We start from the raw sequence: 16943 nt of genomic DNA, 5'->3' as shown, positions 1-16943 counted from the left end.
GCCCCAAGAGGGGTTCTTTGCGCTGCCAAGAATCTTCCTCATTACGAGATCACCTGGCCCCAGAGACCGTGGTTTGACGTTAGCATCATACCCTTGTCTCAGCTTCTGGTGATAATAGGCCACATGAATCATCGCTTTTTCCCTTCTTTCTTCGGCTAGGTCCAGACTCCGTTCCAATAACTCGTCGTTATCGCTTGGGGTAAACGATCTAGACCTCAGTGTGGGAAAGTTGTTCTCAATCGGGAGCACGGCCTCAGCCCCGTAAGTCATCGAGAAGGGGGTCTCACCGGTCGATCGTCGCGGCGTCGTCCGATAAGTCCATAAGACATGGGGGAGTTCCTCTACCCATCTTCCCTTCGCCTCGTCCAACCTCTTCTTCAGTCCGTGCACTATGACCTTGTTCACGGCTTTGACCTGTCCATTTCCCTGAGGGTAGGCGGGGGTGGAATATCGGTTGATGATTTCAAACTCGCGGCAATACTCCCTAAAGTTTTTACTGTCGAACTGCAGACCATTGTCGGAAATGAGTGTACGTGGGGTCCCGAAGCGGGTGATGATGTTCTTCCAGATGAATTTTTGGGCGTCCACGTCCCTAATGTTGGCCAATGGTTCAGCCTCCACCCATTTAGTGAAGTAGTCCGTTCCGACTATTATGTATCGCTTATTCCCTGCGGCCTTGGGGAAGGGTCCAACTAGATCAAGGCCCCATTATGCGAACGGCCATGGACTCGAGAGGGGGTTGAGAACTCCTCCGGGTTGGTGGATATTCGGGGCGAATCTTTGGCACTGATCGCACTTCTTGGCGTATTCTTGGGCCTCTCTCTGCATGTTCGGCCACCAGTACCCCTGGGTAAGTGCCCTGTGTGCCAGCGATCTCCCTCCGGTATGACTTCCACAAATCCCCTCGTGTAACTCCTCAAGCAGAGATTCGGATTCTCCTGGGTGTACGCAGAGTAGGTACGGTCCAGAATAGGAGCGCCGATATAGTTTGTGGTCCTCTGACAGCCAAAACCGAGGAGCATTCCTTCGTATTTTCTCGGCTTCCAATTTCTCTTCCGGCAAGACGTCGTTTTGCAGGAAGTTCTTTATGGGATCCATCCAGCTGTGACTCTTTCTGATCTGGTGGACTCTGGCAGGGCCTCTACTGATGGGACTTGCCTTAGCTAGATCTTCAACCAGGATTACTCGCGGCAGATTATGTGCCGAGGACGTGGCGAGAGTGGCCAGCGAGTCCGCATGGGTGTTGCCACTCCTGGAAATGTGTGTCACATTGAAGGACTCAAAATTCGTCTGCAGCCGCCTGACTTGTCCCAGATACTCTTGCATCCTAGTATCTCGGGCTTCCAGCTCACCCATCACCTGTCCGACTACCAGTCTGGAGTCCGAGAATGCTTCTATCATTTTTCCGCCCAACCTTTGAACCATCGTCATCCCTTGTAGTAAGGCTTCGTATTCGGCTTCATTGTTCGTAGTCGAGAATCCGAGCCTTAATGATTTTTCAATGGCAGCACCGTCCGGGGATATTAAAACTATCCCAACTCCTGACCCTCTCTGGTTGGCTGCGCCATCTACGTAGACCTTCCAATACGTGTTCCTTCCTGTTGAGATCACACCAACCGACTTCCCATCCATGTCCTTCTTCTCGGTTATTGTTTCTATGGAGGGCTCAGCAAACTCCGCTACCAAGTCCGCGAGGACCTACCCTTTGATGGAGGATCTGGGCATATATTTTATATCAAAGGCTCCCAAGAGCGCACTCCACATGGCGATCCTTCTGTATAGTCAGCGCTTCGAAGCACTGCTCGGAGGGGAAGCTGAGTCAGAACGATGACTGTGTGCGCCTGAAAGTAATGAGGAAGTTTTCGGGTTGCATGCATTATTGCCAGGATTGCCTTTTCTAAAGGTAGGTATCGCACCTCGGCCTCATGTAGTGATTTGCTCACATAGTACACCGGTCGCTGCACCCCATTATCATCCCGTATCAGTACCAGGCTTACAGCGTGGGGAGCTACGGCGATGTAGGCAAACAGCACCTCATCGGCCTCAGGGCTGGACATGATGGGTGGTCGGGACAGGTAGTCTTTAAGTTGCTGGAAAGCCTGAACGCAATCCTCCGACCATGCAAACTCTTTCCACTTGTTTATCAGGAGGTAGAAAGGCCGACATCGATCCGCTGATCTCGATATGAAACGGTTCAACGCCGCAATCATACCAGTGAGTTTTTGTACTTCCTTCGGATTCCGAGGAGCCTGTAGGCTGTTAATGGCTTTGATTTGATCGGGACTTACTTCTATTCCCCTGTGGGTGACCATATACCCTAGGAATTTCCCAGACCCTACCCCGAATGAACATTTGGAGGCATTCAGCCGCAACCAGTGCTCCCTTAATACGGTGAAGATTGTTCCGAGGTCCTTCACGTGCTCGGACGCCTTTCTACTCTTGACGACCATATCATCTATATAGACCTCAATGATCTTGCCCAGTTGTGGTTCAAACATCCGAGTCATCATTCTTTGGTAGGTTGAGCCTGCGTTCTTTAGGCCAAACGGCATCACCTTGTAATGATAGTTTCCGATGGGCGTCATGAAAGCCGTTTTCTCTTGGTCCTCTAGCGCAAGGGGTATCTGATGATAGCCTTGGAAGGCGTCCAGGAAGCTCATCCGAAGGTGCCCCACGGTTGCATCCACCAATCGATCAATTCGGGGTAGGGGGAATGGGTCCTTTGGGCATGCCTTGTTCAGGTCCGTGAAGTCTACGCAGACCCTCCATTTCCCTGTCTTCTTCTTTACCACCACCGTGTTTGCCAGCCACTCTGGGTAAAAGACCTCTTTGATAGCCCCCGCTCTTTTTAGCTTTGCCACTTCGTCTTTTACGGCACTAGCATGTTCCTTTGAAGGGCGTCGGGGTGGCTGCTTCTTCGGAGTGGAAGAGGGGTTGACGTTCAGGTGGTGACAAATAAGGCTGGGATCGACGCCCGGGGCGTCGTAGGCTTCCCATGCGAACACGTCGACATTTTCTCTAAGAAATCCGACCAGTTCCTCCTTTTCCTGAGAGGGCAACTCCGAGCCGACCAGAAAGAACTTCTCCGGGTCGTCGTTGACAGCGATTTTATCTAAACTTTCACACCCTATCTCCTCGGCCAGTCCGTCGTCCTGCTCTGCCGAGGCGGCTGATTGCTATAAACTTTCAGGGGCCGAGGACTCGGCATGGGGCCGATGTAAGACGGCGGCCACCATACACTGCCTGGACACAGCCTGATCTCCTCGGATCTCTTCCACTTGTCCTTTGGATGGGTATTTCACCTTCTGATGGAGTGTGGAGGTTACTGCTTCCAGGGCGTGGATCCATGGCCTGGCGACTATCGCGGTGTAGGGTGAGTAAACGTCGACGACGATAAAATTCACTTCCACCACCTCCGCCCCAGTCTGTATGGGTAGTCGGATTTGCCCTTTTGGCGTAACCATTCTCCCCTCGAAGCTAAGAAGGGGGGAGTCATAAACTGCCAAATCTTCTGGCTTCAGGTTCAGCCCCTTGTATAGATCAGGGTACATTATCTCTACTGCACTTCCCGAATCCACCAACACCCTTTTCACGTCAAAGCCCCCAATCCTCAGAGTGACCACCAAGGCATCATCGTGGGGTTGAATAGTTCCTCTCTTATCCTCATCCGAGAACCCCAGTATCAAAGAGCTTCCCTTTTTTGACCTTTTGTGTTCCCTCTGCCTGCTCCCGGAGGGGAGCCGATCAACAGCTAACACCCTGGGGATGGGTGGTCCCGTTCTTCCTGGTGCAGCGAAGATGACATGTATTGTCCCGGTGGGTGGTCTTAAGGTTACGTCCTTTCGCGGCTCTTGTGCTGCTTGGCCGGTGTAGCCACTCGACGGGTGCAGCAGGTGACGTAACTTTCCCTCTCGGACCAACTGATCCAGATGATTCCACAGATTCCTGCAGTCCTCAGTAGTGTGCCCATGGTCTTGATGATAGTGGCAGTACAGGTTTTGGTTGCGTTTGGAAGGTTCTCCAGCCATCTTTCCCGGCCACCTGAAATAGGGTTCATCTCTTACTTTCTCCAGTACCTGTTGTACGGGCTCTCTGAATATGGCATTCACTGTTTGCGGGTTACTCTGCCCAGCCTGTCGCGCAAAATCTCTCCTCGGCTGACCATGATTGTGCCGTTCCGACCTGAAATCATTTGCTTTGGGGTGGATAACCTTTTCCTTCCCCCTCCCTTGCAGCTGATCTTCCTCCACTCTTTTGTACTTGTCTATCCTATCCCTCAACTGATCAACGTTGGCAACTGGTTTACCAGTGAGGGACTTCCTTAAGCCATGGTCGGTGGGGAGGCCGCTTTTAAATGTGCTGATAGCGACAGCATCGTGGTTATCATCCAGGTCATTATATACTTCCCAGTATCTATCGGAGTATGCTTTCAGAGTCTCTCCCTCGTGCATGGACAAGGACAATAGCGAACCGAGGGGCCTGGGGACTCTGGTGTTGGTGATAAAGCGAGAGTAGAAATCTTGAGTGAGCTGCTTGTAAGAGCTTATGGAATTTGTCTTCAGGCCGTTGAACCACCTCATTGCCGTTGATCCCAAGCTGGACAGGAAGATTTTGCACATAAGGGCCTCATTTTGCGAGTAGATCGCCATCTTTTGGTTAAATTGACTCACATGCTCTACCGGGTCTGATCGACCGCTATAAATGGCGAATGCTGGTTGGTTGAACCGTCGAGGTAGCTCAGCTCCTTCAATTCTATACGTGAAGGGGGACCTTGAAACCTGATCCAACGCCTTCTTCATGGCGTCGTTTCCCTAACCCTTACTAGATGCGCTCTCATACTTCCGCACAGGGCGTGGTTCCTTTTCGTAGGTAAAGGTTTCACTTGGGGGGGTCCTTGACCTCCGTCGGTAACTCATATCCTCCGCATTAGAGGACTTGTCTGAGTCTGAAGGAGATCGCCTTCGCTGTGCTCGTCGTAGCTTCCTTTTCAGATCATCTATCTCTCGCTGCATGGCCTGGTGACTATTTCGCTTCTGGGACACGTGACTACCTATCTGAGTGTGACTCTGGCTTGTCCGGAAAATATGCACACTTCCCTCGCGATTTCCCCTGTGGCCTGAATTGACGGGGTTATTTTGCCTCTGGGACTCGGCGGGTTGTGTCTGTTGGGAGTCAGCCTCGTGAGGATTCTCCTGGTGTGGACCTAGTTCTGCCATGCTTGACCGTTGTGCTAACTGATGCTCTAGTTCTTCCCACAGACGGCGCCAATTGTAGTTGCACGATTTTCCTGGCCCAAATTCGTTTGATCAGGCCCTGGCCCAAAGCGCAACCCACAATAAATATTTGTAGAGGATGGGTCAAAGAACTTGGTCTCAGTGAGTCTGTTCGGTCTGATACATGGAAAGCATTGTTACAAAAAAATAAAAAACACCAGAATGGATCTCTCACGTATAAGTTTGTTTCTTTAGTTTCTCATACAGAAATTTTCGTCCCCTTCTCTAAGGGACTCCACTACATTATATAGTTCCCTTCTCTTATCTCAACCCTACACTTGTTGACTATCTAAGCACCTACTTGAGTAGCTGTCCCATCAGACGCCTTCATCTCTCCCCATGTGAGTTGTAGAGGCCAAGGCGGTACTGTTCAGGGGTCATTTCCTCATTAATGCGGCCAAGTGGGTGGTTGGGGCGCAATTAATGTGGTGGTAGCTCTCCCTGGGATATTTTAGATTTTATTCATTTTATATGTTGGGAGGATGAACTGAAGTGGCTGGGGAGAGTTCCTCGTCTGGGCTTCGTGATGTCCGAGGAGGATTTACTCCTCGGACATGTTTCCCTGGCGTTTATGGGTTTGAGTAATGCTTCATACGTGGTTTCTCTTCGGATAGGAAGCTCCTCGGACGGGCCTGAGTTTGGAATAGCCCATTATTTCTGGGCCGGGCCCCACAAATGGAATAAATCATATACTCAAAAAAAAAAAAATTTACTATATGATAAAAGTTAAGCTTTAATTACACCAAATTTTTTTTTTCTAAATATAAGAAAAAAGAGCTAATTCCTATAAACAAAAAATAAAAAGAACTAAGTACTAATTTGTTCTCCAAGTATCAACTATTGCTTTATCGTTTCTTCATTGATAATAACTGTTTAGGCCATGTTTGGTTTGTTGAATTTTCATCATTCATCACTTAAATTTTCATGGGCCCCACACCAATTGAGGTTGTTTGGTTTAGTTTTTGTTCTCAATTTTCATAACTCATTACTCAAAAAATTAGGCTAAAGTTGTGGAAATTGAGAACAATTTTTTGGAATTTTCAGGTGATGAAATATGAGTTGGCATATTATAACTGTGGAGACCATTTTTTGCCTCAACTCGGCCAATAGCTTGCTTGTAACCGATTTTTGGCTCATCAGTCCCACATCGAAAGAAAACCCCCCCACTTGCTGCCTTATAAGCTGTGAAGCTAAGGGAGTAGTGTACCACCAAGCCTCTGATCAGAGGCTTGGTGGTACACTACTCCCTTAGCTTCACAGCTTATAAGGCAGCAAGTGGGGGGGTTTTCTTTCGATGTGGGACTGATGAGCCAAAAATCGGTTACAAGCGAGCTATTGGCCGAGCTGAGGCAAAAAATGGTCTCCACAATCAGAGGCTTGGTGATACACTACTCCCTTAGCTTCACAGCTTATAAGGCAGCAAGTGGGGGGGTTTTCTTTCGATGTGGGACTGATGAGCCAAAAATCGGTTACAAGCAAGCTATTGGCCGAGCTGAGGCAAAAAATGGTCTCCACAATCAGAGGCTTGGTGATACACTACTCCCTTAACTTCATAGCTTATAAGGCAGCAAGTGGGGGGGTTTTCTTTCGATGTGGGACTGATGAGCCAAAATCGGTTACAAGCAAGCTATTGGCCGAGCTGAGGCAAAAAATGGTCTCCACAATAACTATCTTAAAAAATAAATTCAAAATTCACTCACATCAATCTCACCAAAGTTATGTAAAAATACATGGTTTATATAGTAACCATGTAAATTTACACTGGTATTATTCATTTTGCATTTAGTTTTTTATTATTTTTTTACGTATTCCAAAATGAAAAAAGAGAGTAAATGGTGGTTGTTGTGTATAAAGAAAAAAAAAAAAAAAAATCAAGAAAATTTGATAGTTTAATGAAATATAGTACAAAATAGATAATCTGATATTAGGAATTTTGAAAAATAAATATGTAAAATAGAAAATGAAGATTTTTATGCTAAAATAGATAAGAATTTTTGCAATGTGTATGCTCTTAGGTTTCTCTTTACTCCCAAACTCTCTATTTTCATACCTTCTATGTAAACTTAAATTAATTTTTGAAACCTAATTTAATTACAATTTAAAATTCTATGTTAAATGCAACTCTTCCTTCTATTACAGTAAAACCCTTCTTCTTTCCGTTTTTTTTTTAATTTTTTTTTTACCATTTTTTCATGGGATGGCACCATACATGATCATTAGAAATGTTAATTTCATTACAATTTAAATTTTATATCAAATGGAACTCTTCCCATATAAATATCTTCTTTTGTTTGTAAAGAATATGTGAATACCTAAATTCCAAGACAACTAAGATATGCATTCTTATTTCTTCTTTTTGTTTTTTTTTTTAAAAAAAAAAAAAAAAAACTATAATTCATTCAATTGGAAAAAATGAAATACAACAAAGGGAAAACACAAGAAAAAACCAAATGATTAAGGAGGTCTTGGTAAAGCAGGTGTTGAAGCACTAGGGGTGTGACACCTTTCTAGACTTGTGTGGTTCTAGATGATCTTACAAATTGGGGTCTTCTTTCTGTTCATATCAACTTCTTCACAACTTTAAATTATCTATATAAAGGTAAAGGAAAAATGCTCATACACCCCCTAAACTTTCAACTACTGGCCAAAAGACCCCCTCAACTTTTTTATTGGCCAATTTAATCTTTAAACTATTTACAACTACGAAATTAATACTCTAGTTAGTCTCACGTTAAAACACTAACAGAATAAGCACATGAGACTCATGTGACTTTTAAAAACAAACTTAAAATCACCTAAAGGTCCAAAACCCAACAAAAAGAAGAGAGAAGAGAAATAAGTCCGACGGAGGGAGAGAGACACAGTAGAACTAGAGCCACCGTGATAGGTAGCCCCGTTGTATCGCTGCCAATGTCTCGACAGTGGCTTGTGCTTCTACTGCCGTTCGACAGCCCCCACTTGGTACAGTTTTTTTTTTTCCTTTTTCTTTTTCTTTTTCTTTCTTTCTTTCATTCATTCTTTTGCTGGTATTGGTATTTAAATTTGCTAAGAATTTTTTTTTTTATTTATCTCCATGTGCGAATTTTTATAGTAGAAATTCTTGTTTTGGTTTAATTTTTGGGTTGGGTCTCTGTGAAATTCTTGGTTTTTTATTATCTCCATGTGCCTTTTCAGCAGCTGTTGCATTTGAGTATGCCATAGAGTTGTTTAATTAAATGCCTGAGAGAGATATGGCTACTGCTAATGGGGTTTGGTTGCTTGGTTTAATCTTTGGGATTGGTGTTTCTACAAGGTTGTCAGCAAAGGCCTCATCAACAACAATTTCATGTTTGAAGTTGGTGAAAGAAAACAACAAATACACAAAATTTCATAAGAAAAATATTTTATGTTGGTTTACTATTAAACTGATTTTTTTTTTTTTTTTTTTTTGTTTATATAGAGGATTATATATTATAAATTAATTTCCAATAGATGGGCCTTAGTATTTGATATTTTTTTCACAAGTCTAACTCCTTCTATGGTACAAAAAGCTTTGTCTAACTTAATTGCATTTTGTGTTTTTGACTCTGTTTGAATCAGAGTTCTTTGCATCAAAATTGTGTTGGTTTGGTTACCTTTTAGCTATAGCCATTTAATCAATTATGTTTAGTATATTGCCAATATAATGGTGCCAAACATTTGTCCCAAAACAAGAATTTCTACTATAAAAATTCGTACATGGAGATAAAAAAAATAAAAAAAAATAAAAAAATTCTTAGCAAATTTAAATACCAATACTAGCAAAAGAAAGAAAAGAAAAAAAACAAAAACAAATGTACCCGGTGGTGGTTGTTGAATGGTGGTGGAAGCACAAGCCGTTGTTGAGACACTAGCGACGATATGGTGGGGCTACTTAGATTAGTAGCAGTTTTTTTTTTTTTTTTTTTTTTTTTTTTTTTTTTTAATTATAATTCTAGAACTTATTTCTTCTTATCTTTTATTAATAGTTGTTGTCAACTATTTGTCCTCTTCACATAGCACAAGTTATTACTTAAGACAAATTTTAACACACACACACATACACAAAAGACGTAATTCTTTTATTTGATAAAATTTTTGATATCAAAGATTCTTCTTTTCTCTTTCTTCTGTCATGTAATTGTTGGTTTTTGTGGAGTTTAGCTGTGTTTGATTCGGTTGACGACTTGACCCAATTCGAAATAATGTTGTGTGGTTTTTAATAGGAGATTTTCTAAGGCTTAGTTCATGGAGCGGAGACTTAGGCCGATAGGCCCAAACTAGAGTGCTCATGGACAAGCCTTTTAGGGGTCCGGGGGCAACGCCCCCGAGAAAAATTTTTGACCCATTTTGTAACCCATTGTGAATCCTATGCATAGGATGTAAAAAACCGTTTTTGGTGATTAGGATTTTTAGTGGTTGTTGTAGTTTTTGAGAGAGTGTGAAACACTGTAGTCGCACTTTTATATTTTTCCCTGATAATAGTGAAATCCCTGCAACTCCGTGGACGTAGGCAAATTGCCGAACCACGTAAATATTGTCTTGAGCGTGAGATTGTTTTCTTTGGCATGTGTTTTTTTTTTTTTTTTTTTTTTTTTTTTTTTTTTTTTTTCTCACAAGTTGGGAATTTCGAATTCATTCCCTACAATTATAACTAATAAGTTTTTTCAAGTTAGGATTTTTTTTCTTTTTTTATATACAAGGTAGAAATTCTACTATAGAATAATTTATATATGTATGTGAAGTTCCCTCCTAGAAACTTGAACCCCAGTGGCTCTTGCCCACCCACATCTCATAAACACTTATATTTGTGGAGTAATCACCACACCAAAGGTGCGTGGTGTTCAAGTTAGGACTTTTACAAAAGCAAAATACTACTAATAAATTATGGCATTTATGTGTGACAAACAAATTGGATCATTAACTTTAATTATTTACAATATTGTGCAATTTAGTTATTAATTTTTGATTTTGAGATGTTGTTATATGTCGTGCAAATGAATTCTTCTTTGATTATGGACTTCTTTTTTTCTTTTTTGGGCAAGATGATTTAGGACTCCTTTTTACCATACTTTTTTGTATTTTTTGGTTCTTATATTAACATTTTATTATTATTTTTTTATACAAGATAGAAATTCTACTCTAACCTAATCTAAGTGTATATATGTGTGAAATTCCCTTCTGCAAACTTGAATCATGACCCTTGCCCCCTACATCCCACAAGTATTTATACTTGTGGAGTGACCATCACCCCAAGAGTACGCGGTAGTATTTATTTATTTTTGAGGAAAGGTTCAATGCATATTATTATGATAAAATATTCAAAGAAGCTTTTAATACAATATTAATGTCTAATAGTACATCTTTCATCCAAACTAATAAAGGAGGGAAAGAATTGCTTGTTGTGCTAGTAAATGAACAACCTTATTACAATGCCTACATACATGATAAAGAGTGAAAGCTGAAAAACGTGAAGCAAAGTAATGTAGATCATTTACAATGTGCCCATATTAGCCCAAAGAACTGTTGCCGGTTTACAGTGATTTAATGAAGACTTCGAAATTACCCTCTAGGACTATATTAGTAAAAGCCTTATTTATGAAAAAAAAGAACTGAACTAGTTAGTTCAATCAAGAACCGAACAATAAGGTAAAGATTTTTTTGCCACCAAATCCATGCAATCCGGAGCCAATTAATGTAGAAGTTGATGACACAATTATGCCCGAGAATCTTGGAGCTTGCTGCGTTTTTCCTTCAACGGATATAGGCGAGTTGATTCCAATTAATGCCTCGGATCAATCAGTAAGGTCCAATCAATTCCTAGCAGCGGCTACACTGAAACCTATCCTATGGATACTGCAAGATGCTCGGTCTGCACAAGCATCTTATGTACGTTTAATTCCTCCAAAACCTCCAGACCGTGGCAGCCTTGCTCATCAACACACGGGGTGGACTCCTCCAATCAATCACATGTTCAAGGTAAACTTCGACAAAGCTATTTTTAGAGAAGAGCAGAAGGTAGGTGTTGGGGTAATTACAAGGGATGAGCATGGCAGGGTTATTGCATCCATGGCAGGTAGTATTTCTCTGCCCTTTTCTGTTGATGCAGTGGAGGCTTTTGCAGCCAAGGAAGCACTTAAGTTCGATCAAGAGCGTGGTCTACTAGCCATTGTTCTCGAAGGTGACTCAAAGCGCACTATTGATTCTCTGTTATGCGAGGACGTATCCCTAGCAGACATTGGACACCTCATAGATGAAGCAAAGATGTCCGGTATTGGAGTGGGAATACGGGAGAGTAATAGAGCTGTTTTGGTTTCTTTCTCACAAATCCTTAAAGGTGATTCTCTTGGACTGATTCAACCTTTGAAGTTAGAAGAGCATAGCTTATCACCAATGGGTTTGCTGACTAAAGATGCAAAAATGTTTGCAAACAGTTTTGTAAGATTGTTGTATTCTCACATTAAGAGAAACAACAATGGGGTTACTCATAGTCTGGCTAAAAATGTGTTATGCATACCAGATTTTCAAGTATGGATGGAAGATGTTTCATCACATATTGTTTCGATTTTACAATTGGATGTAGTTGAATTTCATTAATAAAATCCATCAGTTTCTTTCTCAAAAAAAAAAAAAAAAAAAAGAACCGATCACTAATTCAATCGAATAAAAACTCCTAAAATTAGTAAAAAAATTTTGAAAAAAAAAAAAAACAATTGGGACCCAAAACAATTCTTTTTAAAGTAATACTTTTTGAAACCATGTTAATAACAGGTTTTATATGTTAACTATGTAACATTCCATTTTGAAAGACACGGATCATGTTCTCACTTTTATTTAGGATGTGTTTAGATACTGCTTATTTTGCTGAAATTAAAAAATTATTGCTAAAAGTTCTGTAGATAATAGTAAAAGTTAGTTGAAATAGTACAGTGGAGCCCATGATAGTGCCAAAAAGCGTAGTAGAACCCATAAATAGTAGTAAAAATAAACTAAATAGTAAAATAATTTTCATTTATTATCTCAATCTAAACACACGCTAAGTGCAGTCCGGAGTGGCAAATCAAAAGGATGCCCTCGTTAATCATAAAAATTACAATTTTTGTAATCTTACTCCACCACTCTCATCTAAAAGCGTGTGAAATTTGACGCACTTTATTGTTTTTTACTTTTTTAGAGATGGGATACCTCCCCTATTGGATTGAGATCCCTTGCAATACTTAGGGTATTGCACGATGTGTAATAGCACAAATCTCAGCCCTCCATTTAATCCAATGACTCATTATTTTGACACCTCATCAGTCCAGGCTGGCAATCCGTGTGCTTTCATTTCAGTATCCCAAATTTGAACTTCACTAAAACTCTTCTCTCCTCTCTCTCTCACTTCAAATTTGGGATACTAAAATGAAAGCACACGAATTGCTAGCCTGGACTGATGAGGTGTCAAAATAATGAGTCATTGGATTAAATGGAGGGTTGAGATTTGTGCTATTGCACACCGTGCAATACCCTAGGTATCACACTGGATCTCAATCCTTCCCCTATTAACGAATATGCATGGTAAATAAAAGAAAGTGTGTGTGTGTTTGTCAGTTTATGCTGACTAAGAGCTAGTGTAGTGTAATACCCTACGCATGTCTATTAATTAAAATTACGAAAAAGCCCTCGAGGAAAACTTTACTAGTGTGCTCAATTGGCCAATAAAAAGTAAAAACATAACAGAACAATCTCTCATTGAGAATTTGAGATCGGATGACAAAGATTAATAATAAAAGAAATTATAATCAATATTAAGAACAAAATAAATACAAAAATTATCAATTAAATTGATACATATATGGTGGTATCATTTATCAATTAAATCCCTAAAAAAATCAATTAAATCAATTCACAACATAAACAATAGGGAACTATTTTCATTTGTGAAAAGCATAGTGTTCCAATAATTTATCTGTTTTAGATTAGCTTTTATTTTTAGATTTTCCCTGTGTCCTTTTTTTTTTTTTTTTTTTGGTTTTAAAGAAGGGTGTGAATTTGAGATGATGGCATTGTGCATATGCACAAGGCCACTCCGGGTGAATGTCATCGCTTGCCTGATATTTTGGCCAAGTATGAGGCTGCCTCTAGCCAAGCCATAAATCACCAAAAGACGTCCCTTTTCTTTAGCCCAAATACTAGACATGCAGTGAAGGAGGAGATTTGTGGTTTGATGGGAGCGCAAATTATGACGGGCTACGAGAAATATTTGGGGTTACCGATGGTTGGGGGAAGGTACAAAGTGTCCACATTCAAAGAGCTACAAGAGAAAGTCTCAAAAAGGGTCATGGGGTGGAAGGAGAAGCATATTTCAAAGGCGGGTCAGGAAGTGTTGATCAAAACTATTGCACAAGCAATTCCTACCTGCTCGATGAGCCTCTTCAAAATCCCCAAAACAGTCTGTGATGGTATAAACTCTGCTCTTTCTAATTATTGGTGGGGCCAAACTAGGGATGAGAAGAAAATACATTGGATGAATCGGAGAAGGCTTTGCACGTCAAAAAGGAAGGGTAGAATGAGGTTTCGGGACATACACGCCTTTAACTTGGCTATGTTGGCAAAATAGGCATGACGGCTTATCCATGAAATGCACTTGCTATTTTACCACATGTACAAGGCCCGCTATTTTCCCTCATGTTCCTTTATGAATGCGGAATTGGGAACAAACCCATCTATGGTATGGCGTAATCTGTTGCAAGCACGTGATGTGATACGGGAAGGATCTATATGGCAGGTGGGCAATGGACAAATAATTGGTATCAATTCTCATAGTGGCTGTCTCGACCACCACACTTCAAGAACGATGCCGATAAGAGTTTGAAGGTGGCTGATCTCATTGACACTACTACAAACCAGTGGGATCTAGCTAAGGTGTACGCCATTTTTGACTCGTGTACAAGGGAGGATATCCTAAAGATCAAGCTAAGTCACATGACCTTGAGAGACAGACTGATATGGAAAGAAAATAGGGCAAATAAGTTTTCGGGAAAAATGGCCTATTAGGTGGCTCTTTGACTCCACCACCCACAAACAGGAGAGCACTCCCTAGCCAGCATGGACCAGAAGATGTGGAAAAGGATATGGTCTATAAACGTCCCTCCCAAGGTCAGGAATTTTCTTCGGCGTGCATGTTCTAATATCCTGCCAACCAAAGCAAATCTATTCCAAAAGAAATTGCGAGTGGACCCCACTTGTACTGTTTGTGGACAACATGAAGAAACAACAGGACACATCCTATGGGAATAGTGGCGACGCCACGTACAGCTTAGGATGTTCCAGGAACACCCTAACCTGAAAAAAATTTTAAAAAAAATTATATTTAATTTGTATTAGGAACACCCTTAATCACAAAATTAGGAACACCCTCAAATTTAAAAAAAAAAAAAAAAAATTATCTATTCAACTTTCAAGCAAAAAAAAAAAAAAAAAGCCCAAAAAAATTGAACTAAAATCTGAAAAAAAAAAATAATAATAATAAAAATAAAAATAAAAATAAAATTGTAACAGAGCCAAGCCAAAATTTATCTGTTCAACTTTCAAGCAAAAAAAAAAAAATTGTAACAGAGCCAAGCCCACGGTCACGTCGCTGGCAGAGAAAGCAGAGAAAACCAAACCCCAATACAGTCTATACAGAGCAAAAGCAAAACAAACTCCCATACTGTGTTTATAAAAAAAAAAAAAAAAAAAAAAAAAAAAAAAAACCCCAATACAGAGCCTCTGTACCAAAACGAAACCAAAAAAACCCCAATACTCACTTGTCGTCACCGTAGCTCTCCTCGTCGTCGTCGTCACTCGCTTACTCACCCCTCGTCGTCGTCGCTCATCGCTCGCCCCTCATCACAGATCGCTCTGCTCCAATGCTCAATGCTCGTTGCTCCCTCCCTCAAGGTATTTCTATCTCTTTTTCTCTCTAGCTCTCTCTCACTCTCAGTCTCTCAATCTCTCTCTCTTTATCTCACTAAAAGTCTGAAATGAAAACTAAATTAATGAATGTCTCTCTCTTAGTCTCTTTATTCTAGTCTAACTCAATAACTCTCTCTCTCTCTCTCTCTCTTTCTCTGTGATTGGCTGGCCGAATGAATGAGCTTTATTTATATTTTGCTTTTGCCTGTTTTTTGTCTTTTTGAATTTGGCTTTATCTTATCCGTTGGTGTTGGTCAGTGTGTGTTGGTGTTGGTGTTGGTGTTGGTGAGATATTAATTGTCTTTTAGTGTAATGTGATTTGTGATTGTGAAATTTTCTGATTAGCAGACTATTGACTATTGTGATTGAGGCATCAAGCATGAGGCTTGTGCTTGTCTGTTAAGTGGGGTGGGGGTAGATGGGCTGATGGGCACATGGGGCCGGGTAAACAATAATTAAAGCAGTGTAATGTGCTACACATTACACTGCTTTAATTAGTGTGCTGCACATGGGATGTGTAATGTCCGGTTCTTTTAGTGTAATGTGTACAAGTGTCTAAACAATATAACAAATTAAAGCAGTATAATTAATGACAAACAAATTAAAGTAATATAGTTTATTGTTACGTTAAACAATAATAATTAAAGCTGTATAATTAACCAATACATTATAAAAGACAAATAAATTAAATTATGTTAGGCTAAATAATAATTAATAATTTTATAATTAATGAAATAACAATATTACAAATTATAGTTTATAAAAGACAAACAAATTAATGAAACAACTAAATAACAATAATTAATATTTTTATTAATATTTCAAATGAACTTATAGTTTATTGTTTATTCTTTTGCTAGAATTATGGATAAATATTTGATAAGAAAACAATGTACCCAATATTTAACAACAAACTTAGTTGTAAACCAAGGTTACAACTCTTCTCAATATTTTCTTTATTAGATGTGAATTTTGACAAATCCACCAATGTATTATATTTTCTTCTTATAACCTGATCTTCCATATTTGCAAAATTTTTAAAAAAATCAAAGATTAATAGTTATGTTATCAATTATATTTTAAAATTTCAAGTTTTTGTAGTCTAAAATTATATATAAAAAATAAGTTTATAGCTTGAATAGTAAATAACATCCGATTAACATGAAATTTGACATGTGTTTTAAGAACATGCAATTCAACAATTAGATTATCAAAATATGTAGCTGAATTAATTTGTTTAGTGAAAAATGTAGCTTTAGGCTACAACTAAATTTGTAGCCAAACTTTGGTCCCTTTAACAATATATTAGGTCCTTAAAAATAAAATAAAATAAAAAAGTCCAATAAAAATTATATTTAACTAAAATTTTGAAAGATATGTAGTTTGTAGCGTTTTGATAATGAGACTATCATGCAACGATTTCAAAATAAGAAAATTTATATAACGAAATTGTAAGACTATGTATTTGCCTTTTCTTTTTTTTTTTTGGGTCTATATATGAAATTTTCTTTTTATTAGATTTTGAATAATTTAAGTTTCTTAATAACCACCCTGAAAAAAACTTCTAGAGCCGCCACTAAAGTTAATCTTAAACATACCTCGCAAACCCTTCAAACTCCTCCTATGTCTTTTTATTGGATATTTAGATGTGAAATTTGAAAATCTAATGCATTTTTTTATATATATTTTTAACATGTATATTAAATTTCGTTCAAATTAAATGTTATTTACTATTCA

The 16943-nt window shown here is 39.7% G+C and overlaps 1 protein-coding gene across 1 annotated transcript in view; it reads right to left on the bottom strand.

Moving 5' to 3' along the window:
- Window positions 1-3348, bottom strand: part of LOC115990234 (coatomer subunit beta'-1-like) — a 10238-nt gene extending 6890 nt beyond the window's left edge. Inside the window, exon 1 of the mRNA XM_031114081.1 lies at window positions 3303-3348. Coding sequence (XP_030969941.1) covers window positions 3303-3348 — 46 coding nt within the window. The remainder of the gene's footprint in view (window positions 1-3302) is intronic.
- Window positions 3349-16943: the final 13595 nt, after the last annotated feature.

The sequence above is a fragment of the Quercus lobata genome, chromosome 5, assembly GCF_001633185.2.
Source record: "Quercus lobata isolate SW786 chromosome 5, ValleyOak3.0 Primary Assembly, whole genome shotgun sequence".
NCBI classification, from domain to species: domain Eukaryota; kingdom Viridiplantae; phylum Streptophyta; class Magnoliopsida; order Fagales; family Fagaceae; genus Quercus; species Quercus lobata.
The sequence above is the reverse complement of the archived record's forward strand: the minus strand, read 5'-3'. Positions and strand labels throughout refer to the sequence as shown.